Source organism: Etheostoma cragini, chromosome 1 (genome assembly GCF_013103735.1).
Source record: "Etheostoma cragini isolate CJK2018 chromosome 1, CSU_Ecrag_1.0, whole genome shotgun sequence".
In the NCBI taxonomy this organism is placed as follows: domain Eukaryota; kingdom Metazoa; phylum Chordata; class Actinopteri; order Perciformes; family Percidae; genus Etheostoma; species Etheostoma cragini.
In genome coordinates this window covers 29,377,033-29,400,379 of record NC_048407.1, presented here as the reverse complement: position 1 = coordinate 29,400,379, position 23,347 = coordinate 29,377,033, and the positions used below count along the sequence as shown (strand labels likewise).

General features: G+C 39.6%; 1 protein-coding gene across 5 annotated transcripts in view; it reads left to right on the top strand.

The window, feature by feature from the left end:
* Positions 1 to 23,077, top strand: part of LOC117947188 (thrombospondin type-1 domain-containing protein 4-like) — a 45,454-nt gene extending 22,377 nt beyond the window's left edge. Inside the window, exons 1-12 of one of the 5 annotated variants that reach the window (XM_034875885.1) lie at positions 534 to 748; positions 12,711 to 12,915; positions 14,936 to 15,111; positions 15,276 to 15,372; positions 15,638 to 15,835; positions 16,004 to 16,133; positions 16,572 to 16,776; positions 17,772 to 17,945; positions 18,580 to 18,753; positions 18,923 to 19,102; positions 20,110 to 20,254; positions 21,438 to 23,077. In XM_034875885.1, coding sequence (XP_034731776.1) covers positions 677 to 748; positions 12,711 to 12,915; positions 14,936 to 15,111; positions 15,276 to 15,372; positions 15,638 to 15,835; positions 16,004 to 16,133; positions 16,572 to 16,776; positions 17,772 to 17,945; positions 18,580 to 18,753; positions 18,923 to 19,102; positions 20,110 to 20,254; positions 21,438 to 21,580 — 1,899 coding nt within the window. In that variant the 5' untranslated portion in view covers positions 534 to 676 and the 3' untranslated portion in view covers positions 21,581 to 23,077. Of the gene's footprint in view, positions 1 to 533; positions 791 to 12,710; positions 12,916 to 14,935; positions 15,112 to 15,275; positions 15,373 to 15,637; positions 15,836 to 16,003; positions 16,134 to 16,571; positions 16,777 to 17,771; positions 17,946 to 18,579; positions 18,754 to 18,922; positions 19,103 to 20,109; positions 20,255 to 21,437 lie in introns of those variants that run through there. The other 4 variants (XM_034875877.1, XM_034875867.1, XM_034875859.1 and 1 more) reach the window with 4 other exon arrangements.
* Positions 23,078 to 23,347: the final 270 nt, after the last annotated feature.

Genomic DNA, 23,347 nt, shown 5'->3' with positions numbered 1-23,347 from the left:
AAACCATATGATGAGTCAGGGTTGTTTTTGGGCTGCAGAAGCTGTGCTAGCAGAGTTGAAACTGGTGGTGCTGGTGGTGGGGGGCATAGAGGGCAAAGGGATCTTATTGTTTTTGAGTTATAGTTTCTGTATCTTAAGAGTGAGCAGAAACAACAAAATAAGTTTTTCATGTGGGATTTGTTCCACTTCAGGATACTCATTAGACCTCTGAACCGTATTATTTAACCATATTATTTTCCCCCTTTTTCTGGTTTAAATGAAGGTGACGTCCAACTGTAAAGTGTGTAATTCTGTAATTCCTATTTGTTGGCATGCCCATCTGCCAATTATTTCCACAAAATTTGAACTACAGTGGTTTTGTTCCTCTCCGTCTTCCAATTTACTGTCAGCAGTAGCTGCCACACTCTCCTCTCTGCCTCCTTTCCCTCCTGCCTCTCTCTCCTTCCGATTCATTTTCTACCTCTCCCTTCTCTAAAAAAGCCCCAGTCCCCCCCTACCTCCCTGCACCTCCCCCAGCTCAGTTTACAAGGGGAGCTCGTGGAGATCAGCTCTGTAGTGAGAGTTTTTTTTTTTTAGCATTCTCAGAGCTACAAAGGCAAGGAAGAGGCTGACGGGAGCAGGGGTTCTTGTAGAAGCCTGAGTGAATGGTTGAACATTTCTGTGGCCACATGAGAGAATGCTGTCAGGACTGGCTCTACTGCTGCTCGTCTGCCTCCACATGCGTGTGCAGGGGAAGCCACGGTCACAGGTAAGACCCGCTTCACCTCTGTTGGCTCCTGGTGGAACCTGGGTGAGAGTTGGAATTACCATTGATGCTAACACTCTTGCTTTAAGAGTTGCATTGCATGATGCACTGCTTAGTGTAACTTACTGTTGGACTCTTTAAAGAGAGGTTTTGGAAGTTGTTGATGTCACCATTCTTCACAATTCTTTGCAAATACTGGACTTGGATATTAAAGTAGATCTGATAAAGACATCTACATTTCATGGATGTATATATATATATATATATGAGTAAGCCTGGTACTCATTTTACAACCAGTTCTTGCAGCTCTGGACGTTGTCACTTCATAACTTGGACTGTCATTGCCGCCCTGTGCCCTGTGGTCCATCTACTGACTGGTAGTATTTACTGTACGGCTGTTTTCACTGTGGCTCTGCTTGCTCTCCAAGTGGTTTATTTTTCCACCGCACATTCACAGGCTACTTCACAGGATTAGATTACCCTCTGAGTGGTAGACTCGGTGAGACAAGCCTGTTTTGGTACAATATAGATGTACTTGGAACTCTATTAGGGATAGACTGCAAGCCTGAATTAGCCTGTCGCTGCCTGTGGCTGAGCTCAGCTAATTTTAGCTCACCTGTGCTTGCTGATGATTAATGCGGCTGGTGTGTGAGGTGCCTGAGGTCTTTTAATGCAAACTAGTGCTGAGGTGCTGATGATGTCTATGCCAGCTTTATAAGACCCTTAACTGCATAGCTATCTATTTCATATAAATGTTGGAGTCTGTCAATGTATAAAAGGCAGGTTGAGTTACTTGTGTGATATTTTGTATTAGCACCTACTTAGATGTTAGAAACATATTAAGATTAATAAGAGTGGTTGCTTCTTTGGAGAAAGCAAATTGACAGACGTCATCATGAATGTTTCATAGAAATAGATCTAGAAGTTGATGTTAGCATCAGAAGTCCACACAGTGGATATTCATCCTTCACTAAGAACAAAATAGTAATGTCCTCATCCTACTCTGTGATGTCCAATCTTACACTTACTCCCAACAACTACAGACTAAAGAGAGCTGACATCACCTTGAATAAGATTAACCGTGTTATGTCTTGTGTATTTTCTGTGAAGATGCTGGGTTGGTTATCTTACTTTAGAGTCAGGTATATTTTGGTAAAAATACAGACATGAAAAAACTATAATTGTTATGCTGTATGATAATTATTTAATGAGCTATGCATTATAAAGAATTATGTTCATTTTATTTGCTGGAAGGTAAGTCAGTCACATAAATGACCTACTTATGTTTGGTGGAAAGTAGACCTGGCTGAGCAAACTGTTCAAACTCCAATAGCTTAAATTAAATTAGAATGTTATGAGATTGGGATTGGTAATGCTGCATGAAATATAAGAGCATATATTTATTTAACCACATTAAATAAATATCCAAGACCCCAAACAGAAGTGATTTGTCATTTACTATAGCAGACATGTCACCAGTTCAAAAGTTTATTGACGAGATTGATAAAATGTAAGCCAAAAGCAGCTTTTTGAGCTGATTAAAAAGGACCTAAGGTAACCCCCTAACAGAACATTGAGGTTGTATCACAGCCACAAAGTTTTGTCAGAACCACAGTAAGCACTGCTCATGTCAAAATAAACGTGACATAAATTGACACATTTGACATTTTGACGTTAACTCACTGACATTTTGAAAGTCCCCCTTTTCTCAATATCAACAATAAAATGCAGCGAATGAAAGAGAAAAAAACAATGAAAAGGCACAGAGCTAAAAGTAGAAAAGTGAGAGTAGAAAAAAAAAGAAGTTATAATTAAAACACATTAACTAAATGCCTGCCTGAATAAAAAGGCCTTTATCTGAGTTGATCATGTGATCAATCTATGTTGTTTTGAGGTAGTTGCCAGTTGGAATCAAAGCCATTCCCTTGCAGTATTGACACCCAGCAGAGACCCTTTGGTCATTTTGTTCCCAAAACAAATCAGAGGAGTTATGTCAGGAGAAACCCAATGCACTTTTATGACTGTAGATTCAACATGCTTGATGCTATTTCTGAGTCTTTTACAAGCGTGGCCGTCTTTAACGAAGACGTGCTGCCCTTCGCCCCGGACTGTGAGGGCAGTTTGTGGTGTGGGTGAGGCCTTCTTTTTACTGTTGGGGTCAAAGGTCCTGCCACTCATACCTACAAGTACATTCACCACTTGGCAATGCCTTTGTTTGCAGCTTGTGGGATATCTTAAAGATATGAAATACGATAACCTGATGTGAAGTTTGACACTTTTAGTCTGGCAAAAATAATTTTAACAACACTAAAATGAATGTGGGTAACATGCTTAACCGCCAATATAAAAAGGCACAAACAGCTGTAAATTGTAAATGGGTTGGAACCAACGCCGTCACTTGCTTTGTTTTGCCCTCCTCTCATAATTTCCTATGTTAAGTAATCCCAGTTTGTCCGGGTTCCTATTTTGGTTTGACACATGTTGATATTGGTTTCATGAAAAGCTATGTTGTGGAGAATGGAACATTGAGTGAGTACATGCCAAAACACCAGAACCTGTGTTTCTGTTTGTGGTTACAAACCCCTGTTAGGCTTCAAGTTAATGTTCTCATTTTACCAGAGCCAGAAGAGAAATCTGAAGGAAAGGGGCCACATTGAATAAATCTGCAAGTTTTGAGCTATTGATGAAGTCACATATTCCATGAAGTACATGCATGACCGGGCTAGGGGTAAAGCTTGATTCATCTTGTTTCCAGTTAAAGTTCCAGAAAGTCTGTACAAAATATGCACTTAATGGACACATACATAATATTGTGGTAAAAGACTCCCACCTCAGCCCAGAGCCCCTTGCTGCAGGTCTTCTTCTCTCTCTCTCGCCTTCCCTTTTATCTAAATAAGGCACATAATGCCAAAATATACCTCTTATTAAAAGGCTCCTAACTAGAGGCTGCATGTCCCGGGGAAAATCTGCTTCCTGACAAGTTAATTAAGAAACGGCGTTGTTCTTGTAGCAGTAAAGAGATAGTTAGTCCTGGTATAATAAGGAAATATAAAAAATCTGAATATTGTGACTCTGCTATACCCTGTTAACTTGGATACTTAAGTAACGATGGTTATGGTTAAATCTAATAAAGAGCAGGAAAAAGCTGCTAACATTACCCTAAACTCTGATAGCAGCCAGGAGCAGCTTCCACACAGATGGGAAATACTAAAGAGATTGTGTAAGTAGTCGTGACAGGGCATTTTTTAAACATAACCTGTAGCCCCATAAACACATGTCAATGAGGTGCTCCTTGCTTTTGAAACTTGGAAGTAATGTTTTGTTACTACTGTAAGCATTTAATTTACAGGAAGGCCGATAAACTCACTCCTTGCTCTTGTATTTTTGTTTGTAGAAGGGGTTTAGTGAAAGGACTAATCTTTTCACATAACCCAAAGTAGAAGAAATCCATACAAGCAATGGTTGTGCACTGAATCCTGGAAAAGAGGAACTTTCTCTAAGATTTTGTACTTAACTATGGATATTTAACAACGATTGTAGCAGTAATTCAGTGGTTCAGTCCGTTTATCAATTAGAATGTCACATGTGAACTTGATGATAGTGTGGCTTCCACATATGCCGATGTGTTTGAAGTGCTGACTGAAGTAAAAGCAGTGTTGGCTTCACTCGCTAATTAAATCCAGTTAAAGATCCACAGCGTCCCAGCACGTGGGAGGCAGATGCTGGTAGCCATGACAACCACTGTGTGCACTTTGTACGACAAAGAAATAAAATGTATTTAATCATGATCTTACTTGATTTTTATTGATACATATCTGTGAAATCCCAGTAATGTCATTTACAGACTCAGCATTGTGTCTTGAGGTCACTTCCACTATAAATTCTTTGTTGTTTGGATGATGTTGCCTTTGTCTTCTCAACCTGGAAGCTAAATTAGGGCAATATTGCATTTCCAAATGAGCTGGTGTGTCACAGCTGACCAATTCATGATAACTTCATTGGCAGTTTGCCATAAAAAAATATAAACGTACTACGTGTGCCAAGCTGTAGAAATCCCTGTGGTCACCAAACAGCACCTTTTTAACCCCACAGTCATAAAAATGCTTTAAAATACTGCACTACCTCCATCCCAGGATGCACTTTTACAGTAGGATTGCAGGTCATACTGTAGCATGCCTTTATTCCAAGAGATTTACCATGATAAGCTGTGCTAATATCCCACTAGCTTTGCCAGGCAGGAAGTACACATCTCACATTGTTGTTTTTTTTTGGGAGGGGGTGCTTAACCACTGCACCATCTCCAGACTAAGAAAACAAACTTTTTTTCATAACTTCCTCCATTTCATTGCAAAATTATTGTGACAAGCAGAATGCAGCATGTCAGTTTTTCTAGGCAGGAATTATCCAGGTGATGCTTCAGTGCTTAACACAAACTCTTTACTTGTTGATGTTAATCTCCTATCATGTCTAGTATAGACCTGGTATGGGACAGTTGTGGACTAACATATTGTGGGAACCTGACATGCTGCCCTGGGCATGGGAAAGAGGTCACATAAAGTTTGTATTTGCGTTGTGCTGTGCTTGTTAAAGCCCTTATAAACATGACATTGCATGGAGACAAACTGCCTCACTACTACTGATTTATAATAGGATTTGGTTATAAGCCGCTTTATTTACTATAAATTATTGTCTTGGGACTGTTAGCAATTATACTTAGAGGATGTACGAAGCTAATGTTGGAAATATTTGTTGGACATATTTACTGTATACATAGGACAGAACAGTTTTTGTTATGTTGATTGCAAGGCTTTACAATTAATCAAAATGTTGTTTGTGATTTACAATTTTGCTCCTAATAATCACAAAAACAGAGGAAGCCAGAAAAACGATTATTTTGTCTTGTGTTCTGAATAGTGCTGTCAAACGATATAAAATATTTAATTGCGATTAATCGCATTAATGTCATAGTTAACTCGCAATTATTCACACATTTTTGTCTATTCTAAATGTCCTTTGATTTCTTTTTGTCCCATTATTTTTATTTTTCTCATTTGAATGCGCTTTTCAACAAGGAAAAGTGGATTGGCTTGCTTAGTGCATTTAAAAAAAATGGAAAACACCGTTGGCATATAGCCTACTACTGTAGTGTTAATTAACATTCTCACTTGGAGCAGTCATTCACACTGACTGTCCATCCATCAATCAAAAGGGTGAAAAAATATACTTTGATGGGGGGGCAGACGGAGGATTGGGATCAGTTGTGTGCTTGGCCATCAAGTGGTATTTCAGACTGGATGTATTGCAATGATAGCTCAGTTCACAGCAACAAAACGCACAGATCACATTGGTTTTGTCAATGGAACCGTTTGGCAAATTTTAAAGTTAACTTTTCATTCAGAATCTTATTGGCATCCATTTCGGCCTCTGGCACTTGCCATCCACTCAAAATGTACAACATGCAACAGGCCTGTTGTTTTGTGTCCGGTCTAGCTAGATCCGGTGTGGTGTTGTAGTTTTTCTAACGTTACTAGTTGTGGAAAAAGCATGTGAAAAAACTACAAAGTTTGCTAGGCCAAAAAGTACAGCAATCTAAAGGTGCAATATGTAATACTGAGAGCTAGTGTTTGAAATAGTTACTGCGATACAAATTCAAAATACTGGAGAGAGTCGTCCCCTTCTTCCCAAGGCTCAAAGTTCACCCTGGTTGACAGGCTGAGACCGCAGCATCTACAACAATGTTGCTACAACAATTAGCCAACTCACAATCCTTTTGGGCTCTAAACTGTAGATTTACCCGGGTTTGTTATGTCTCTGGTCACAGAACTGTTAGAAACATGCCAGTTTTTTTTAGGTTGAGTAGAATCTATCTCCATTGATCCTGTTTGTTTATTTGCTGCTTTCATGACTGAACTAACGTTACAGCTGTAGCGCGCTGACTTTATGTTTTTACAGGTATATCTGGCAACTCGGTCTGGCTGTCAAACAGGGCAGTTGTTAACAACACACATTCCAAAACACAAACTGAAATTCCGTCACGGAACGGATATTACAAAAGGTGAAAATACTGGCGTTAGCGTTATTGTCAGAAAAGATAGTATTTCAACCTTGCATGTTTCCTCAATATCTGATGATGCATTGGCGTCATATTTGGATTTTATACAATAAATATATTACATATTGGACCTTTTACACAGTTAAACATGAGTTTAACTGACAGCACTTGTTCTGAATAGAAAGAAAAGTTCAATTGGAAAAAAGTATTAAGGGGAAATGTCACAGTTCAAGGTGTTTTCACTGTTGATTTGTTTAACTCATTTATTTGTTGTTAAGGTTCAATAATTGCGATGTCTTTCCAAAAGACATTGAGTAATCATGTTAAATAGTCATGATTGTGATTTTTTTTTTTAGCAGCCCTAGGTTCAACAAGGGCTGCTCAAGTATATTAATAAATGAGGCTAGATATTGTCTTAAATGTTGGATATGACACAAGTGTTGTCTTTTCCCAGTTCAAAGACTGCATTGCAGTAAAGGGATGCAATATTCTGAACTTTCCAAACTCTTCTAGTTGTAACTGTCCTTTACCCATTTAGTCACTATATTCGCTTGGTCACTTAGTCAAAATAATTCATTATCTTCATCTCGCTCATCTAGTTCAATTCAATTTTATTTATTGTATCAATTCATAACAAGAGTTATCTTGTCCTGGGCCACAGAGCTGCAGTACATCCAATGCAGCTCTGTGGCCCAGTGTCAGTCTGTCAGCCTTGGGCTTGATGTGTGTCTGTCGTTCGCACAAATTTCTGTCTCAGCACCCTAAACACCGGCTAACAATATTCACCTGTTAGACACAGAAACGGGTGCCTTCACTTTCCTTACTCTATTACATGCTTTGTGATTAATAAAATACATTTTGTATCTCATCCCGTAACTCAGGTGTCAGATGTTTTTTGCAGCCGTGTTTCAGGAAGACACCGGACCACTTATTAGTCTGTTACCCAGGAGCACTAATGTAGTTTGAGCAGACATAATAATAGTAATAAGGCTGTATAAATAACTCATCTTAATAAAAGTATCATTGTGGTCACAGAATAATCTGCGTAAAATATCTTGACTGATGCTTCAGGCCAGTGTGACAAAGAGTTGTGATACCTGATGATATCCCACTTCACCCAGTAAATAACCATGTCTGACAAACCCTCACAAAAGATTTGAACTGCTGCAAAACAACAGAGTTCATCTTAGGTACACAAACTCACTCTTCTGCTTGAAAGTCCAGCAACCAGAGCCTGTTTTCCACCACATTGCAAACTTCATTTACCTCAGGAGTTAAAAGCCTGCCTGATATGATATAAATCTTAGTATTCCCATTGTATTCAGATTTGCATTCCTAGTTGAAACCACAATCCAAGCCTCCTGCATGGAAAAAAAAACACTATTATTCCAAGGCAACTGTAACATTATGCCAGAGCTGCCGGGAAGGGATTTAGTGCATGTGCAACTGTATATCTTAACTTTGCGCATGTTTACTGTTAAGAAATGATACAAATGTCTGATATATGCCCTTATTCTCTGATAATGGTTTATTCGCTCCCTCTAAATCTTTATTGCAGGAAACCTGCACACATGCAAGTGAAACAGCAAACTGAGAATCATTTGTACAATCATGTTCTAACAGACAGATCAAAGGGACAGTGCAAAGCATCACTCATTTCTGGGCTACAATGTAAAACTTATAATAGATGCCTGGCCTCAGATCTAGTTGCTGGAAATTGTTAAAAGTGTCAGAAGTTGTATGCAGTCCAGTGTGTTATGCATTAATGCTTTTGTTGCACATTGTCTGTAATTAGTACACATTTATTGTGCTTGTCAGTTTGCCCCCTTCAAAACTGCACTAATCTCACACTGCCAGAGCTATCTTCACAGCACTGTGAAGTAAGGTCTGCCTACTCCACACATGTAGGGATTTTTAGAATGACAAGAGAGCGGAAGCAGAGGGACAGCCAGCGCTCTGCTTCCGTCAGGCAATAATCCTGGAAGTGTACTTCCATTTATCCAGACAATAGATTGATAAATAGATAGATAGATAGATACATCTGTATTGTCATTGTGCTCAGAGTACATTGAATTTCAATTGAATAAATAGAACAAAGTTAAGTAAGCAGAACCCAGTCAAAGGCAACTTGAAAAAAATGTTAACAAAAGCAAAATAAATTATCTTAAATTATCTTATATAGTAAGCACATAGTTTGGGTTAAACAGGCCGAAACTTTAATGTTTTGGTTCTCTTTTATTATTCATTGCATGAACCTTGTTTTCAGTAGCAGCAGGGAGCTGTTTCAGCTCTAACAAACCCAAAACTGACAAGAATAACATGGTAAACTGGCAAAGTTAGCAACTAACAACGTGACAATGTAATGGAGCAAAAGAGATATTTTCCTCAGGAGTTGGTGGAGACAAAAACAGAGCTAAAAGGAGAGCAAGCATTGCATTTAAATTTGTCAGGTTGCCTGAAACAAGATTCCCTATGAATGTTGCTCCGTGTCTTTTGAATGTGGGAATAGACATGCTTATAGCTTGTTTCAAAGTGGCTGCAAATAATTTAATAATACTGCTTAAAAGACTACGTTTATGAAACAAAAATCGCGGGTAGCCTAACCTTACCTAAAAATTACATTTCCTGAGACATGGGGGTTATGTCTTAATCTTTGAAATACAAAAAGTGAAAGAGTGCCCTGGGTTTAAGAGATTTAGCGAAATACGAGAAAACGCCCCTTCCTTCTGTTTGTAAGGTCCTAAAATTCACATGACGCCAGAAATTTGTTAAAATCGCTTTCTTATTTTTTTAGGACCCAGCACACTATTTATCCTATGACTCCCAGTTTACTTGGCAGGCTAGTAACTATATAGTGACCACTGTGACCCAAAGGTTTACAGTCTCTACCAGAGTTTATTTTCAATACTCAAACAGTCTTTGGGTATATAGGTTATTGTTCGGTTTGATGTACTGTTGATAAAAAGAAAAGGAGTAGATAGATTGAAAATAAAAAGAATATACATATACATATATATACATATTTTTTCAACATGTTCAAAATAAACTAAACTGAATAAGCAGAGTGAATGGAAGTGCTGCCATATTATAGGCCCATAGGGAAAAACAATAGTGCAACAAGATAGTAGTATAGTGACCAAAACTCGCCTCTAAGGATGTCTGTGTCTCTATCTAAATGTCTTGTGTTTTCTGGGAGAAGAAGAAATCTTCGTTGTAATGTGCTTTTGGCTGTGTGTGAGTTCAGTTTGTTACAAAAACGCTGCAGTATGATTAGTTTATCCTAGCTGCATCGCGTGGGACAATACCATCAGGATTTCCTTTAAGATTATGTTGTTCGTGAGTTGACTGGGAGTTGACTCTACCGTCCTGACACATGTAACCATTCCCAGATGAAGGTGGGCTTTAGCGGCGTTTTAAAAATCCTGTTATAATTCCACTGAAAACATGGCGATTTCCCTCACCAGATGACACAAGCCACCCACAGAGAGAAGGTGGAAGAAAGCATTGAAGGTGGGTCTCCAAGTGAAGCGGCCTCCTCATTCATCAACCACCATGAAAAGTTTTTATAGAAAGAGGTGACAAGGTTTTCGCCGAGCCATGTCTACATTCATCTGTCCTGACACCAGTGACACCTCATTTTGATGTGTTCAGGGTTAAAGTCACATTAGTCAGAGACAGCCTGTGGTATGTATTAGGAACAGATTAGCATGTTAGTGTTGTGTGCAGAGTTTGTCTAATGGTGCAACTGTCCAAAAACTAGATGTCAAGGAGTCCCTTTACTCTCTAATGCCTCCTGCTGTGTAGAAGTAAAACCTCTTGGCTCTTCCCATATAAGAAGAACAAAAAAAACGGTGTGTTTTTTTTACATCCACAGTCATTAACAATTCCGATTTGGGGTAGACACATTTCACTGCTCATACTTGTTTTGATACAGCCATTTTCCCATCCAAGTGGCCACAGATAACCTCTCACTGTGTCAGCGTCTGTTTTATGAGAGGGACATTTTTCCCTTTTTCAGGCAAAAGCTGCCTAGCTGCAATTGTGTTGTTTTAATTTGAAGGGATTTATGGTGAAAATGGAGACTTAGAGGAGATATTCATTGGTAGTCATGTCACTAACAGTCCTCCTTGTCTGCATTTTTATTTGTTTTCCACGGTGTACTCATTGTAGCTTGTCAAAATGTCCTAAAATAAGTTTTACCATGTATTGTGAATTCCTTTATTGCTGGCCTGTTAGTTTTCTGAGTTACTTTATATATTCACTGATCTGTAAGGTTCGATCATGAAATGCAGCAGTTTTCTCTGAATGTTATCGTGTTATGTTTACTTTTTTCCATCTCTCTTAGTTTGATGGTTTTTTCTCTCATCCATTATTTCCTGTGTGGAAGAGGCAATTCCTGTTTGTTTTGGGCCCAGGTGGTGTTTGGCCCAGAACACAGTGAGCTCCTTCGAGTGGTGAAGTGCCAGAACTCCTCTTGAGTTCAACCCAACTGCCACAGTCAACCCCTGGCCACCATTTTTTCCTCCATCTCTCCTGTTATACCTCCATCTATACTGCTTTTCATTCATTTACTTTACCTTTCTCTACCACCTTGTCCTCTCCTTGCTCTCTTTCTGTTCCCTCTGTCAGCTTACGGCTGCTCAAGTACAGCTAAACCCATGAAGATGACCACAGTGTTTATGACTTATTATACACTTCCTGTTAATTAGTTTGTCATTCATCTGTAAAGTTAGTTTTGGTACCTCGTGACTAGGGTAAGTTTCATTCAAAAACTGTTCGATACAGTTCCTAAACAATACTTTTTTCTATACCAATTTTATAAAACAAAAATAAATTCCAACCTTACAAATCTTTTTATTTATTTTTAAGCCACTACTATGTGAGCCCCGTGCGGAACATAGATTTCTTTCTGCCTGCCTCTACAACCTGTAAATCACAAGCAATATTAAAACATGTTAGAAGTATGCTGCATGCTCAATATATTGAAATTGGGTATTAAAAGACAAGGCATTTTTCAATACTCGATACTTTAGAGGCAATTCGGTCAGTGCATTCAATCAATACTAAAAAATATTGATTGAATGGTCTATGTTGTCAAGGAAGTTGCCATATTTTAACATGTTTTTTTATGAGCGTTTGTTCCCAACATTCATAGCTCTGAGTGACATATGCTTGCATGGCATGCCAATGCTATGCCAGCTTCAAACAGGGAATGCACATGGAAGCCATGCAAGGTCTGCAAACTGACTAGAACGCTGGGAGTTTGGCTGCTGTCCAATCCCAGAAAGCCTTTGTATGATTATGTCCCTCCCCCCCACGATGCCCACTCTCTTGGTTTCCTTTTTTGTCCACTGTGGTCTGTTTGGCACTTACCCTGACACTGCAATAACCACAGCCCAGTGGGTTTTGTGTAGGGCAGCTCACTCGGACCGGTTTTGGTTGCTCCACCACCTGTTTGCACAGCGAGTTGCTTTTACTGCTCGTTTGAGGGAATTTATGGACTGCTGATGTTAACTGTTCTGTTTTTACTGTACCCAGGTTTCCTGTTATTTATTACCACCAATGTGACACAAAAAACTTCCACCCTAGAGATTTAAGAAGCAAATTCTGGGATCAGTATAAAGTCATGGCAAATTTATGCCTTCTGGAAAGTAACAAGATCTCTGCCAATTAGATAAATTATTATTGTAATTCTTGGTATGGGTTTATGGAGTTCATTTTGCAGGAACAACTTGGCTCAGCAGTATAAATACACTCGTTAATACCTAATTAGCTTTATTAATCTTAAACCGCAATATTATTGAACACTTTTTATGCAACATTGTAATACTACCTCAGCTCTGAGCTGTTTCACTTTTTAATGCTCGTCACTCCACACGTCTTCATTAAAATTGTTCTTCCTCTGTCTCACAGGATCTAGGCTGCGATGAGTACCTCGGATCAGAGAAGGCGATGGACAAGTGTGGAGTGTGTGGAGGCGACAACACAACCTGTAGGCTGGTCTCTGGAGTGTTTAAACACAGTTTAACCAAGATTGGCTACCACAAGATAGTGGAGATCCCAGAGGGGGCCACCAAGATCAACGTCACCGAAATGGTGAAGAGCAGAAACTATCTAGGTGGGGGAAAAAACACTCATCACATCGATACAGCAACATACTGTATATCCCACACACCTTTTTCATTATATTGGTGCACTTAAGATGTCAGTGTTCTACTCACTCTGCCCTATCATTCACCTGAGGGCTATGTCATTACTTACAGTTGCTTCTAATGCTGCTGTTCAGCAACCCCATGTAGGCTTTGAGGGCTTTAAAAATCTACCTTCACTCAGGGGAAAGCAATTGTTGTCTCTCCCCACTCCCTGCTCTACTGAGCTTGGTGTTTTCTTCTGGGGAGGGATTAGGTCAGAGCCTAGACGCCAAATATCAATGCTGTACATATTTTGCATTCACACAATAATCCATTCCATGTGAGTTGGCTGAGTGAACAACATTGGAGGAAAAATCCAACAGAGATTTTCAGTTTCTTAGTAGCATGTTAGTGTGTTAAAAGTGTGTCTGTTTTCAGCGGTTTTTGCTTAATGGTCTGAGCAGTTAGTAATGCATGAATATTGAAGGAGAGTCCTAATCACAGAGGCGTTGGCATTGACTGATATCCCACTTCTTTTTTCTGCTCCATTTTTAAATATGAGGCCTCTCAGTGTTTGCTGAAGTACTTGTGTTCTGCCGCAGCTTGCCCTCTCGTCCAAAAATGGTGACGTCCGGTTTAAATAATCCAAGAGGCCAAGACAGCCAAATTGCCCAACACAACACTTCAAAACAACAGTCCACACACCAATGGGGGACGTGACTGCTGCTATTTCTACAGTCCATGGTTTCCATCAGTTGCATAGCTCTGCCTCTATTTCAGTTCAAAACACATGTTGAAGTAATGGGAATCTCCATCCACTGCATGTAGTGTTATGTTTCAGATTAAAAGTATGACACCATTGGGAAAAAAGTTAATGTAAGGTCATAGTAGAAATAATTAATTGATAAATGCATGTGAAATTGTCAAATGTCAATGTGATTGACATTTAGATCTTTTTTACGATTTATGTGATTAAAAGGCAAATCAACCAGGGAGCGGTGTCACTTTTTCAGGATTTCTCCAGCATGCAGCCAACCACCACTGTGGTGCAGCCTTTCCTTGAAACCTCTGGGTGAAACACACTATGCAGATAATTGGCATCTTTATAGAGGTACAACAATAGGACACACAAGTGGGTTATTTTCAGAAGTGACTGTTGGAATGTCAGGCATTGTTCAATGAGAGCCATGGCCCAACTCAGCAGGAGGTTTGGAGGAAGAGGGGAACGGCCCCCATCTCCCCAACCCCCTCCACCCCTCCAGTCCACTCCCCTTCACCCCCTCTAAGGCTGCTTCCTTCGAGGAAATGGCATAAACACTCTTTCTTTAGAGGATCTTACCCCTCAAGCCCGTCCCATCCTTTTTAATGAAGGTGAGGAAAAAACTTGCATGGGCAAAGGCTCCTTTCACTTTCAGAATGTGAAACAAACTTGTGGGTAAAATTAACCATCTTAGTAGTCAGTTTTTAAAAACTCGATGAGGATGGTTCACAGACATTTAGGTTTTAAAATGCAAAAAAAAAAATTAGACCCAGTAAAGATTCTAGCAGGAGCTACTGTATCCTCACCACTTCCCTGATTTCCCTCAATAGGCCTGTGTTCTATACTGTGCATCTCTAATGTGCTTTTAGTTGTCCAAACACTCTTTTACAAGCCTGTCTAACGTTACAGCTCTAATGCTTTTCTAATGACCTCCTTTACTTAATCCATGAAATCAGTGGAAAACATTTTAAGAGATTTTGTTACAGGATTTGCATGAAAGATTTGCCAGCACAAACATATTTTCACGTTTCTAAAGGATATTTCTTTGAAAGTGCACATGAGAGCATTTATTCCGTAAGCTATAATTACTTTTTTGGGTGGAGAAAGTCTGTGTCAGAGATTTTTTTTCCTCATACTCTCATCAAACAACAATTATGTGGAAGAGGTTGTGGCAATATATTTTCCTTTTCATTTAAGCTCAGGGCGTTCAGTGGTGACTGTGTGGTTATTCGCTATGTCTCTTCCAGCTCTCCGAAGCCGATCGGGGCGAGCCATCATTAATGGAAACTGGGCTATTGACCGACCTGGGAAGTATGAGGGAGGGGGGACTATGTTCACCTACCGCCGACCCAACGAAATCAGAAGCACCGCTGGGGAGTCCTTTCTTGCTGAAGGACCCACCAATGAGATCCTGGATGTTTATGTAAGTACCACATCAACTCCGACCTCCAGAAACGATGGTCTGTCGTTGTATGGTCACTTTTCAGAACAGATATAATTGTAGAAGGAAATCTCTTTAAACATTTGAAGGTGGAGAGTATTATTTTAAAGTATGATTTTTATTGGGTCTCATCTACTTTGTCTTAGATGATCTTCCAGCAGCCAAACCCTGGTGTCCACTACGAGTACCTTCTCCCCTCTGAACAAACAATCGACCCTCAGCATCCAAACCACAGACCAGATGGTAGTTGACTCCTACTCTGTACAGCCCTTAATGTTTATTGTCATGTTGGATTGTTTAATATATTTCATAGTCAAGACAATTGAGATAATAACTGGTGAATAATCAATAATGAAAATTAGCATTGGTTATAGCTGTGTACAATCAATCTATTCAAACACCAACCAAAACCAACCAAGCATTTATTCATCCTCCTACATCTAATAAAAACATGTCTCTTTCCCCATCCATTCACCACAGTCATAACTTATGTGTCTATGCCTAAAAGCAGGGAACACTGTTAATGGACAGGGTGGATATCATCACAGCAGCACTCACCAAGAAAACTTCAATCCTGCAGGTGGTGGGTGGGACCCTCCTCGTCCCCCAGACAACCAGGTTCCTGCCGCACAGCCACCCAGACATGAGAGAGAGTACAACTGGAAACTGGCTGGTGCTACAGAGTGTAGTGCATCTTGTGGTAAAGGTCAGTCAATGAAATGGAATCATCCTCACTAAAAAACTAAAATGTAAGTAGAGAGGATGATTCCCTTCCATAGAACACATTCAATTAGTTTTTATACTTAATATGTTATTCTATTTCAGATTTAGAAGTCAGTGCTTAAATTAAATATCAGCTTTGTGTGAATTTTAGGATTCAGATACTCCATCTTTCACTGTGTCTCCCGGCTGAACCATGGCCAGGTATCAGATGCTCTTTGTGACAGCAGCAGCAGACCGACTCCGCAGGAAGAAGCCTGCAACCTGCAGCCCTGCCCAGCCTTGTGAGAGACCACACTTTTCTTTTCTCACACTGCGCTGCTAAATACTGCTAAGTTGAAAAGACTCTCCACTCAAAGAGCAAGTTTACTAAATAGTATACACACCACTGTTATGAAATGATAACTGTACATTGTTTTAAAAAAATAAAAACAAAAGGGTTTGCCCAAGAAGATGCTGTGTCAGTGTAACTGCTAAATTATGCAGTATCTATGCTTTATGCAATCTATGTTAACATTTGTTTTGTCAACCCATAATTACAGTAGTTTGATCCTTTTATAATTAAAAGATTTGCTCCTGTGACAGCCTTATTCTTATATGTGGTTTCTTAATACTGTACAAACAAAATGTATATAACATACAGTACATACATAAATGTGCTTGATATACACTGCCTAGGATACCCTCCTAACACCGAGCTCTTATGATTTTTCCCTAAGCAGCTGGGATATTGGAGAGTGGTCAGAATGCAGTAAGACCTGCGGCCTGGGCATGCAACACCGTCAGGTCCTGTGTCGCCAGATTTACGCCAACCGCACCCTCAACGTCCACACGAGTCGCTGCCGACACTTGGAGCGGCCCGAGATTGCCACTACTTGCCAGCTGAAGATCTGCAGTGAGTGGCAGATACGCTCCGAATGGACCAGTGTGAGTGGCAGCTGTCAGTCACAATGTGACTGCTTTGCATTAAACACTTTAACTTACTTTTTTACATGTTTACATCTCTGGATAAACATCTTTATTATATTGTACTTCTCATTATGAATACACATTTACATCCCTGTTTACGTTACATTTTAGCTATTGTGCAATTACTGTCTACCGCAAATATATATTATTTTATTTTATATATATATTATCCCTATATTTTAGTTTATGCACTTTTTTTATATTTAAGAGCCTGAGATGTAATATCTTCATTGCCAACGACTGCTTCTCTTTAATTGTTGTCCATATGACAATAAATAACTTGAAGCTTGAAACATGAGCTGCGCCTGTCTCTTCAGTCAGCGTAGACATCATCTTTAATGACATATAGCTTTAAAAAATCAATGAGGTTCAACAGAAGGTTCTGTGCATCTTTGATATTTTATCCCTGATGTTATCATGCTTTTTTCCCTCTAGTTCTATTCTACAAAACGTTTATCAATTTAAGGAAAGTTCAACATTTTGGAACACATTCTTACTGTCATACTGTATCAGACGTTAGGAAGCTAGAGCCAGGAGACAGTTAGCTTAGAGTGTAAGTTTCAAAATGACAAGATGTGTTTTTTTTGGGGGGGTGGGGTTATATTCCAAACTATTTCTTGGCCCGGCACTGTGACTTCTGGTGTCTCAACTCGTTTCCTGGAAACCCTCACCGTGACGACAAGACTCCAGGAAACCACTAAAACTCAACTCTTGTCTTTGTTACCCTTTTGATGTTTGCGCAGATTAAAACGGCTATGATTTATATTTTAACAGTGCATAAAACGAGCATGGGAAAACAATGTCAAAGTTGTGGCTTCTAGTGATGAACAGAGGATCATCACCTGAACCTGCAGCTCCTGTCTGCTTTAAGGAGCTTGATCCAGCAATCCAGTCTCTCCAGCAGTGCTTACGTCTACAGTATAGTGTTAACCATGTGCCCTGTGTCTCCCTAGTGTTCGGTGCCATGTGGGCTGGGTCAGAGGTCACGGGAGGTCCGCTGTGTCAGCAACGTAGGCGACTTTGTCCCTGATGAGGAGTGCAACATGAATCTGCGGCCCGTCGATGTAGAGAACTGTGACATGGGATCCTGTGCCAAGAGCTGGTTCTACACCGAGTGGGGCAATAGGGTAGGTGTTGTAGTCTCCTACAGGGACATCTAGTAACTTTTATTCATTCCTAATGACAGTGTTAGTCTTTGTTTAGATGTGTCTTCATGGATCTAGCACCTGTTTTGATATTCAGATAATACATTGATCTTTTAATATAGATTTTGATAGCTACAGAGAAAGCAACTTTATATTGATATTTCCTGAATAGAGGGTCTGGGTGCTGAAGAGTCAGAGCCATAGTGTATATCATGTTGCCTTTTCTGTAGTAAGGAAAATTGTGAAGAAAAAAATGTGTATATTTGTTTTACATTGCTGCAGATCTGACGAGCCTCTTAAATGCACCCTATCATGGCAATACAATGGGATGAAATGAAATTTAATGATTTAATATAATCCACTTCAGACTTGAGTGAAATGAACCGCTAAGTATGAATTGTTCAAAAGCCGGCAAAATTGAATCTTAGTAATATGTTTGGCCATTACAGTATATAGGCTTCTGCCAATTAAAATTAACTCCAAATTATTTTTAGTTTTCTTCAAATCAGGTCTTGGCCCAGTACTTGAGACATCACAAAATAAAAAGTCCACAGACATTTTTATTTAATTTTAAATTTTTTTAACAACATGAATTGTAAAATTGTTAACTCCATAGTGCTCAGCTGAATGTGGGATGGGTGTACGGACGCGGGGAATCGTCTGCCTGACCAACCACATTGGCAGCCTTCCTCTGGAGGGATGTGGCAGCGAGCGGCCTGCAGATTCTCAGGTCTGCAACAACGGCCTCTGTGAGAATCGCATCGAGTGGTTCACAGGCCCCTGGAGCCAGGTATGAGAATGACAGAAGGTCCAACTGGGATCAAGGGGAAGTTTTCTGGAGTAGATAAATGTATGGAATTTTACAGTGATTTTACATTGACATAGTTTTTCCTGTCTCAGCTTTTGAATTGTGTAATTGAATCCATATGATCTCAATGCTGTGGTTGTTTGTGGCCCAGTGCTCTGCAGAGTGTGGCGCAGGCAGCCAGCAAAGGTCAGTGGTGTGTCTGATAAAGTCAGATGAGGGATTCACCATCATGCCACCGTATGAGTGCTCCTCCTTGGATCGCCCCCTCAGCCAGCAGAGCTGCAACCTCAAGGCCTGTGGAGCAAAGTGGTACCACACTGACTGGAGTGCTGTGAGTAGGCCTAAACCTTTTGCTTAGATGCCCTAATGTGATGCATCTACTCCCTACTGCTCTAACTAACTGATTCATGGCCAATAAGTGATGATAACCTGGGTATCTCAAAATCCTATTTAGATACATTGTAGTATAAATTGAGCTTAAAGACCCAGAAGGTGTGTCAATCAAAGCTCATGTATACAGTAGAACCAGTGGTGTAGTCTAATGTATTATAATTGGTATACCGTACTTTATATATTGGCCAGAATCTGCCTTTTGGGAGATGGAAAGTATCTTGTCGCATGTCATTAGGAGTTTTTAATTGATTTGTCAGAACAGGGTATAGCAAAGAATAGTATGCTAATTTTCAAGGTCTCCTTAAGGAAGCCATTTTTGTATTGCATTTAAATTCTCAACTTGTGAATTATGTTTATATTCATCACACTCTGGTGAATAGTGCTACAATCTAAAGAAAAAGGGCAAAAATCATCCTTTATTTGCTTTGTACTAATATTTACCATGTGTAAATGACAGAATTTAAACCCCCTGAAAACTTGGATTCAAACTGTATTCATAACATCCAATATTCATCATCACTCAGCATCAATCAAACGGTATTAATCAGGATGGTGTGGGTTGATCGGAATTGACTGAAAGTGACCAAACAACTCACTTACTGTAATTTGATTTTGATTCAAATGTTTACTGTCTAAACTCCGATTGTACCAACACCTTTTATCCAACTCTGCCCGCCCCCTTCAAACCACTGAGAAGAGCACAAAGAAAAAAAGCACTACATCTTTCGTGAAAAAAAAGTCTTTGGCAGAAAATACTGTGTTTGAGTAGGATCCCATCACATAATAAAAAACTAATGGAGAAAATAGGTTTGCAGGCCTTAAAAGGTTCAGTTTGCAACATTACCAATGTTTGAAAAGTAGCAGAAAACATGGCAGTAGATCAGCTTTAGGGGGAAATTGTATAAACCTGGTACTGACTGCTGTCCATTACCCCTGTCCTTCCAGTGTTCAAAAACATGTGAGGGAGGTTTCCGTGTGCGGGAGGTGCGTTGTCTGTCTGACGGCGTGCTGTTCAGCGAAGGCTGTGACCAGCAGCTGAGACCGGCGGCCAAGGAGGACTGCAACCCAGAGCCCTGCATACCTAGCATAGGTCAGTCATTATCTGTTATCTGGAATATCACTCACATTTCCTAATGATTTTAGCAACCTTAGAATCACAAGTGGCATTATTGTAATAATGCATTATGTAATGGCCAGCTGGGGAACTCCTTGCATGAAGAGTAGATGAGTAATGTTCTGTGCCAGTTCAGAATGCTTGAATTGCATCTTGAGCAAGGCGTTGAACCACAAACTTCAGAGGTGTCAAGTAACAAAGTACAAATACTTTGTTACTTAACTTAAGTAGAACATATGTGTATCTAAACTTTTATGTAGTAATTATTTTATAGCAGACTATTTACTTCTACTACTACTTCTTACATTTTCCAGCAATTATCTGTATTTTCTACTCATTAAGTTTAAAAAATAGCCTTGTTACTACTATTTCAGATTGGCCTGTTTTCATTCCAGCTTGTCATTGTTCAAACAAAACACTCAAAAAAACTAAAACCTATCCAGATAAATTGTGCCATCCAGATTGTGTGAATTTGATTGTGGTTGGATGAGAAGTATAAACATACACCATTCCAACACCCTATTGGTTTGTACGCAATCCATCACACCTGTGCCCTGCACATGACACAAATAACATTACACTCCAGCAGGGAAATTGCAAACTTATGTAGCATAGTACAAAGAAGTCCATGGAAGAGACTAAAGAGAACTCGAGCGGAATGTCGCAACCGAGCACCAGCGTGGAGGTTGGTAGCCAAGAAGACCAGCCAACCTTCTACATACCTGGCCGTACCTGAAAGAAGTTTTTGAAATGGTTGGATGTAAAAACAACTCCTTTCTAATGTGCTGCAAGCTCTGTGCGCCCAAGTACCTCAAGCAAATTGTTTCCAAAACTCCCCCTTACATTACTGTTACTTTTATTGTTGCTGTAGTTTTGAAACTAGTACTTTTACACTTTTACTTGAATAAAAAGCTTGAGTTGATACTACCCTAGTATGCATACTTCTACCTGAGTAATGAATGTGAACAATTTTGACACCTCTGCCAAACTTTAGTCAACAGTAGAAGTTCATGGATGTTGGTAACTCTCCCATCCCCCCGCAACACTTTATTCAGGATCTATTTTCATGTGTTCTTAGTCAGCTCTTTTAATTAAATACAAGTCATGTATTATTTGTTGGAACTAAGCAATAAAAGCTCAACCGTTCTTTTTGTTTCAGATGAAAACTGCAGAGACAAATACTTTAACTGCAATGTGGTGGTCCAGGCTCGCCTTTGCGTGTACGATTACTACAAGACGACGTGCTGTGCTTCGTGTTCACGAGTAGCTCACGGACAGTTGATTCATGCGGACCGCAGCTAGCACTCTCTACCAGGGGCCCTCAGCTCCATGTTGGGCAAGACTCAATACCCGCTGCAGGCACTTTGCTCCTGGGCCCGCCAGGGCAGTGGACCAGCTGAACCTTGGCTTAAATGAACACTTGTTTTGACTGCCAAGGATGGAAACTGAAGAAGGAACATTTCTGTTGGTTCATTTAAAGACAGCTGTTGGGAGAAAGGAATACCTGAGAAAAGTGGAGGACAGGAATCCACTCACTGGATGAACAGAGCCCTGGAGGGGTGACAGAGATCAGTAGCAAACCAAGGAAGTTACAAAACACTTTATGGATTTTAACCGCCAAGTTTGATATAAAGAATCCATCTGTTTTTTTTTCAAGGCAAGCAGCTGTCTTTTACCTACAATGTAATGGCTGTTGTGTATTACATGATATGAAAAGGAGAACACCTAGAAGTAAACTTTCTAAGGTGGTATACATATATATACAGTATATGTATATATATAGAAAGTATATGTTCTAATTTTGTTCTGTACACTGCTCAGATTCATGCCACAATGTAATATGAAGTTGATGTAGTCTCACCTATAATCACACACTTTGTTGACCAAAGATATGTAACTTCCACAAACTGAAGACAGTGACAAATTACACTTAAACCTTTGAAACAAATACTGTTCATCAAATCCTTCATGTTGCTGATGGTGAATCCTTCATGCAGCATGGATTCACAAGAAAATGTTACATTCGTTGTGGCACTGAGTAGGTTTTTCTGATTTCCCAAGCAGTGGCAAACCACTTCTTTTTCCATGCCTGCACAGCTATGAAGTGTAAATACAGCCTATGTAATATGTGTGTATATATGTATGTATGTATGACAGAGTGAATGGTAATAGTCTTTTTAAGGGTTCTCAGACAGTCTTCCCAACAACTGAAGAGAAAAAGGCCCTCTTTATTTATTTGAGTGGCTCCCCAGGGAGGTTACTGGTTTATCGGCCACCGGTGGCCCCTTTCTGGCTGTGGGGATAAAACCTTTGCTGGCTCTCCTCCAATCACAGCCGCTGAACTGAATATAGGCATTCCACAGCCTGCTGGATGGTAGAAGCAGATGGTTGAAAACCCTAACGTATTTTTGAAGAGGTGAAACACACTGCAAATATATTTTGTTTTTTGTGGAAGATGATCATTACACATTTGTACAATTCCTGATAACTCACCAGTCATAAATACATTGACATATCCATGAACTGTTGTTAGTGTTTGATTGTAAAGATAAATCATGGAAGTATTTTGATCTGGTATGGCATATATGGATTTTACTTTAATAGTAAATCTTTGTTTATGAACCAGCCTTTTCTGCCAAATCACCCTTTTTTTAGTTTCATACACAATGTGCACACAGTACCTCTCAAGTGTTCAACTGTTTTTGTATTATATGTTTATAATTTCCCTCCACACACTATAAACGTACCTCTGATCCAGTACTGTACATGTATCATTTTTTAGGTTCAGGATGACCTCAATATGCAATTGATTCGATCTTTAAGGGTAAAAAAATCCTGTATGTGCCATTGTGATTCTTGATTTTCAAGAAGTCAAGAATCACTAACATTAATAACATTCTTCAGTGTTTCAGAATTCAGCAGTTGATTTATAGTAAGGGGTTTTCTTGAGATTTTATGAAATAAACAAAATTACCAATTATTTGTACACTTTACAGCATACTTTCCTTGTGTGATTCCTTGATTCAGTTTCAAATCACAGAGGATGAGATATTGATGTTTCTTGATTTA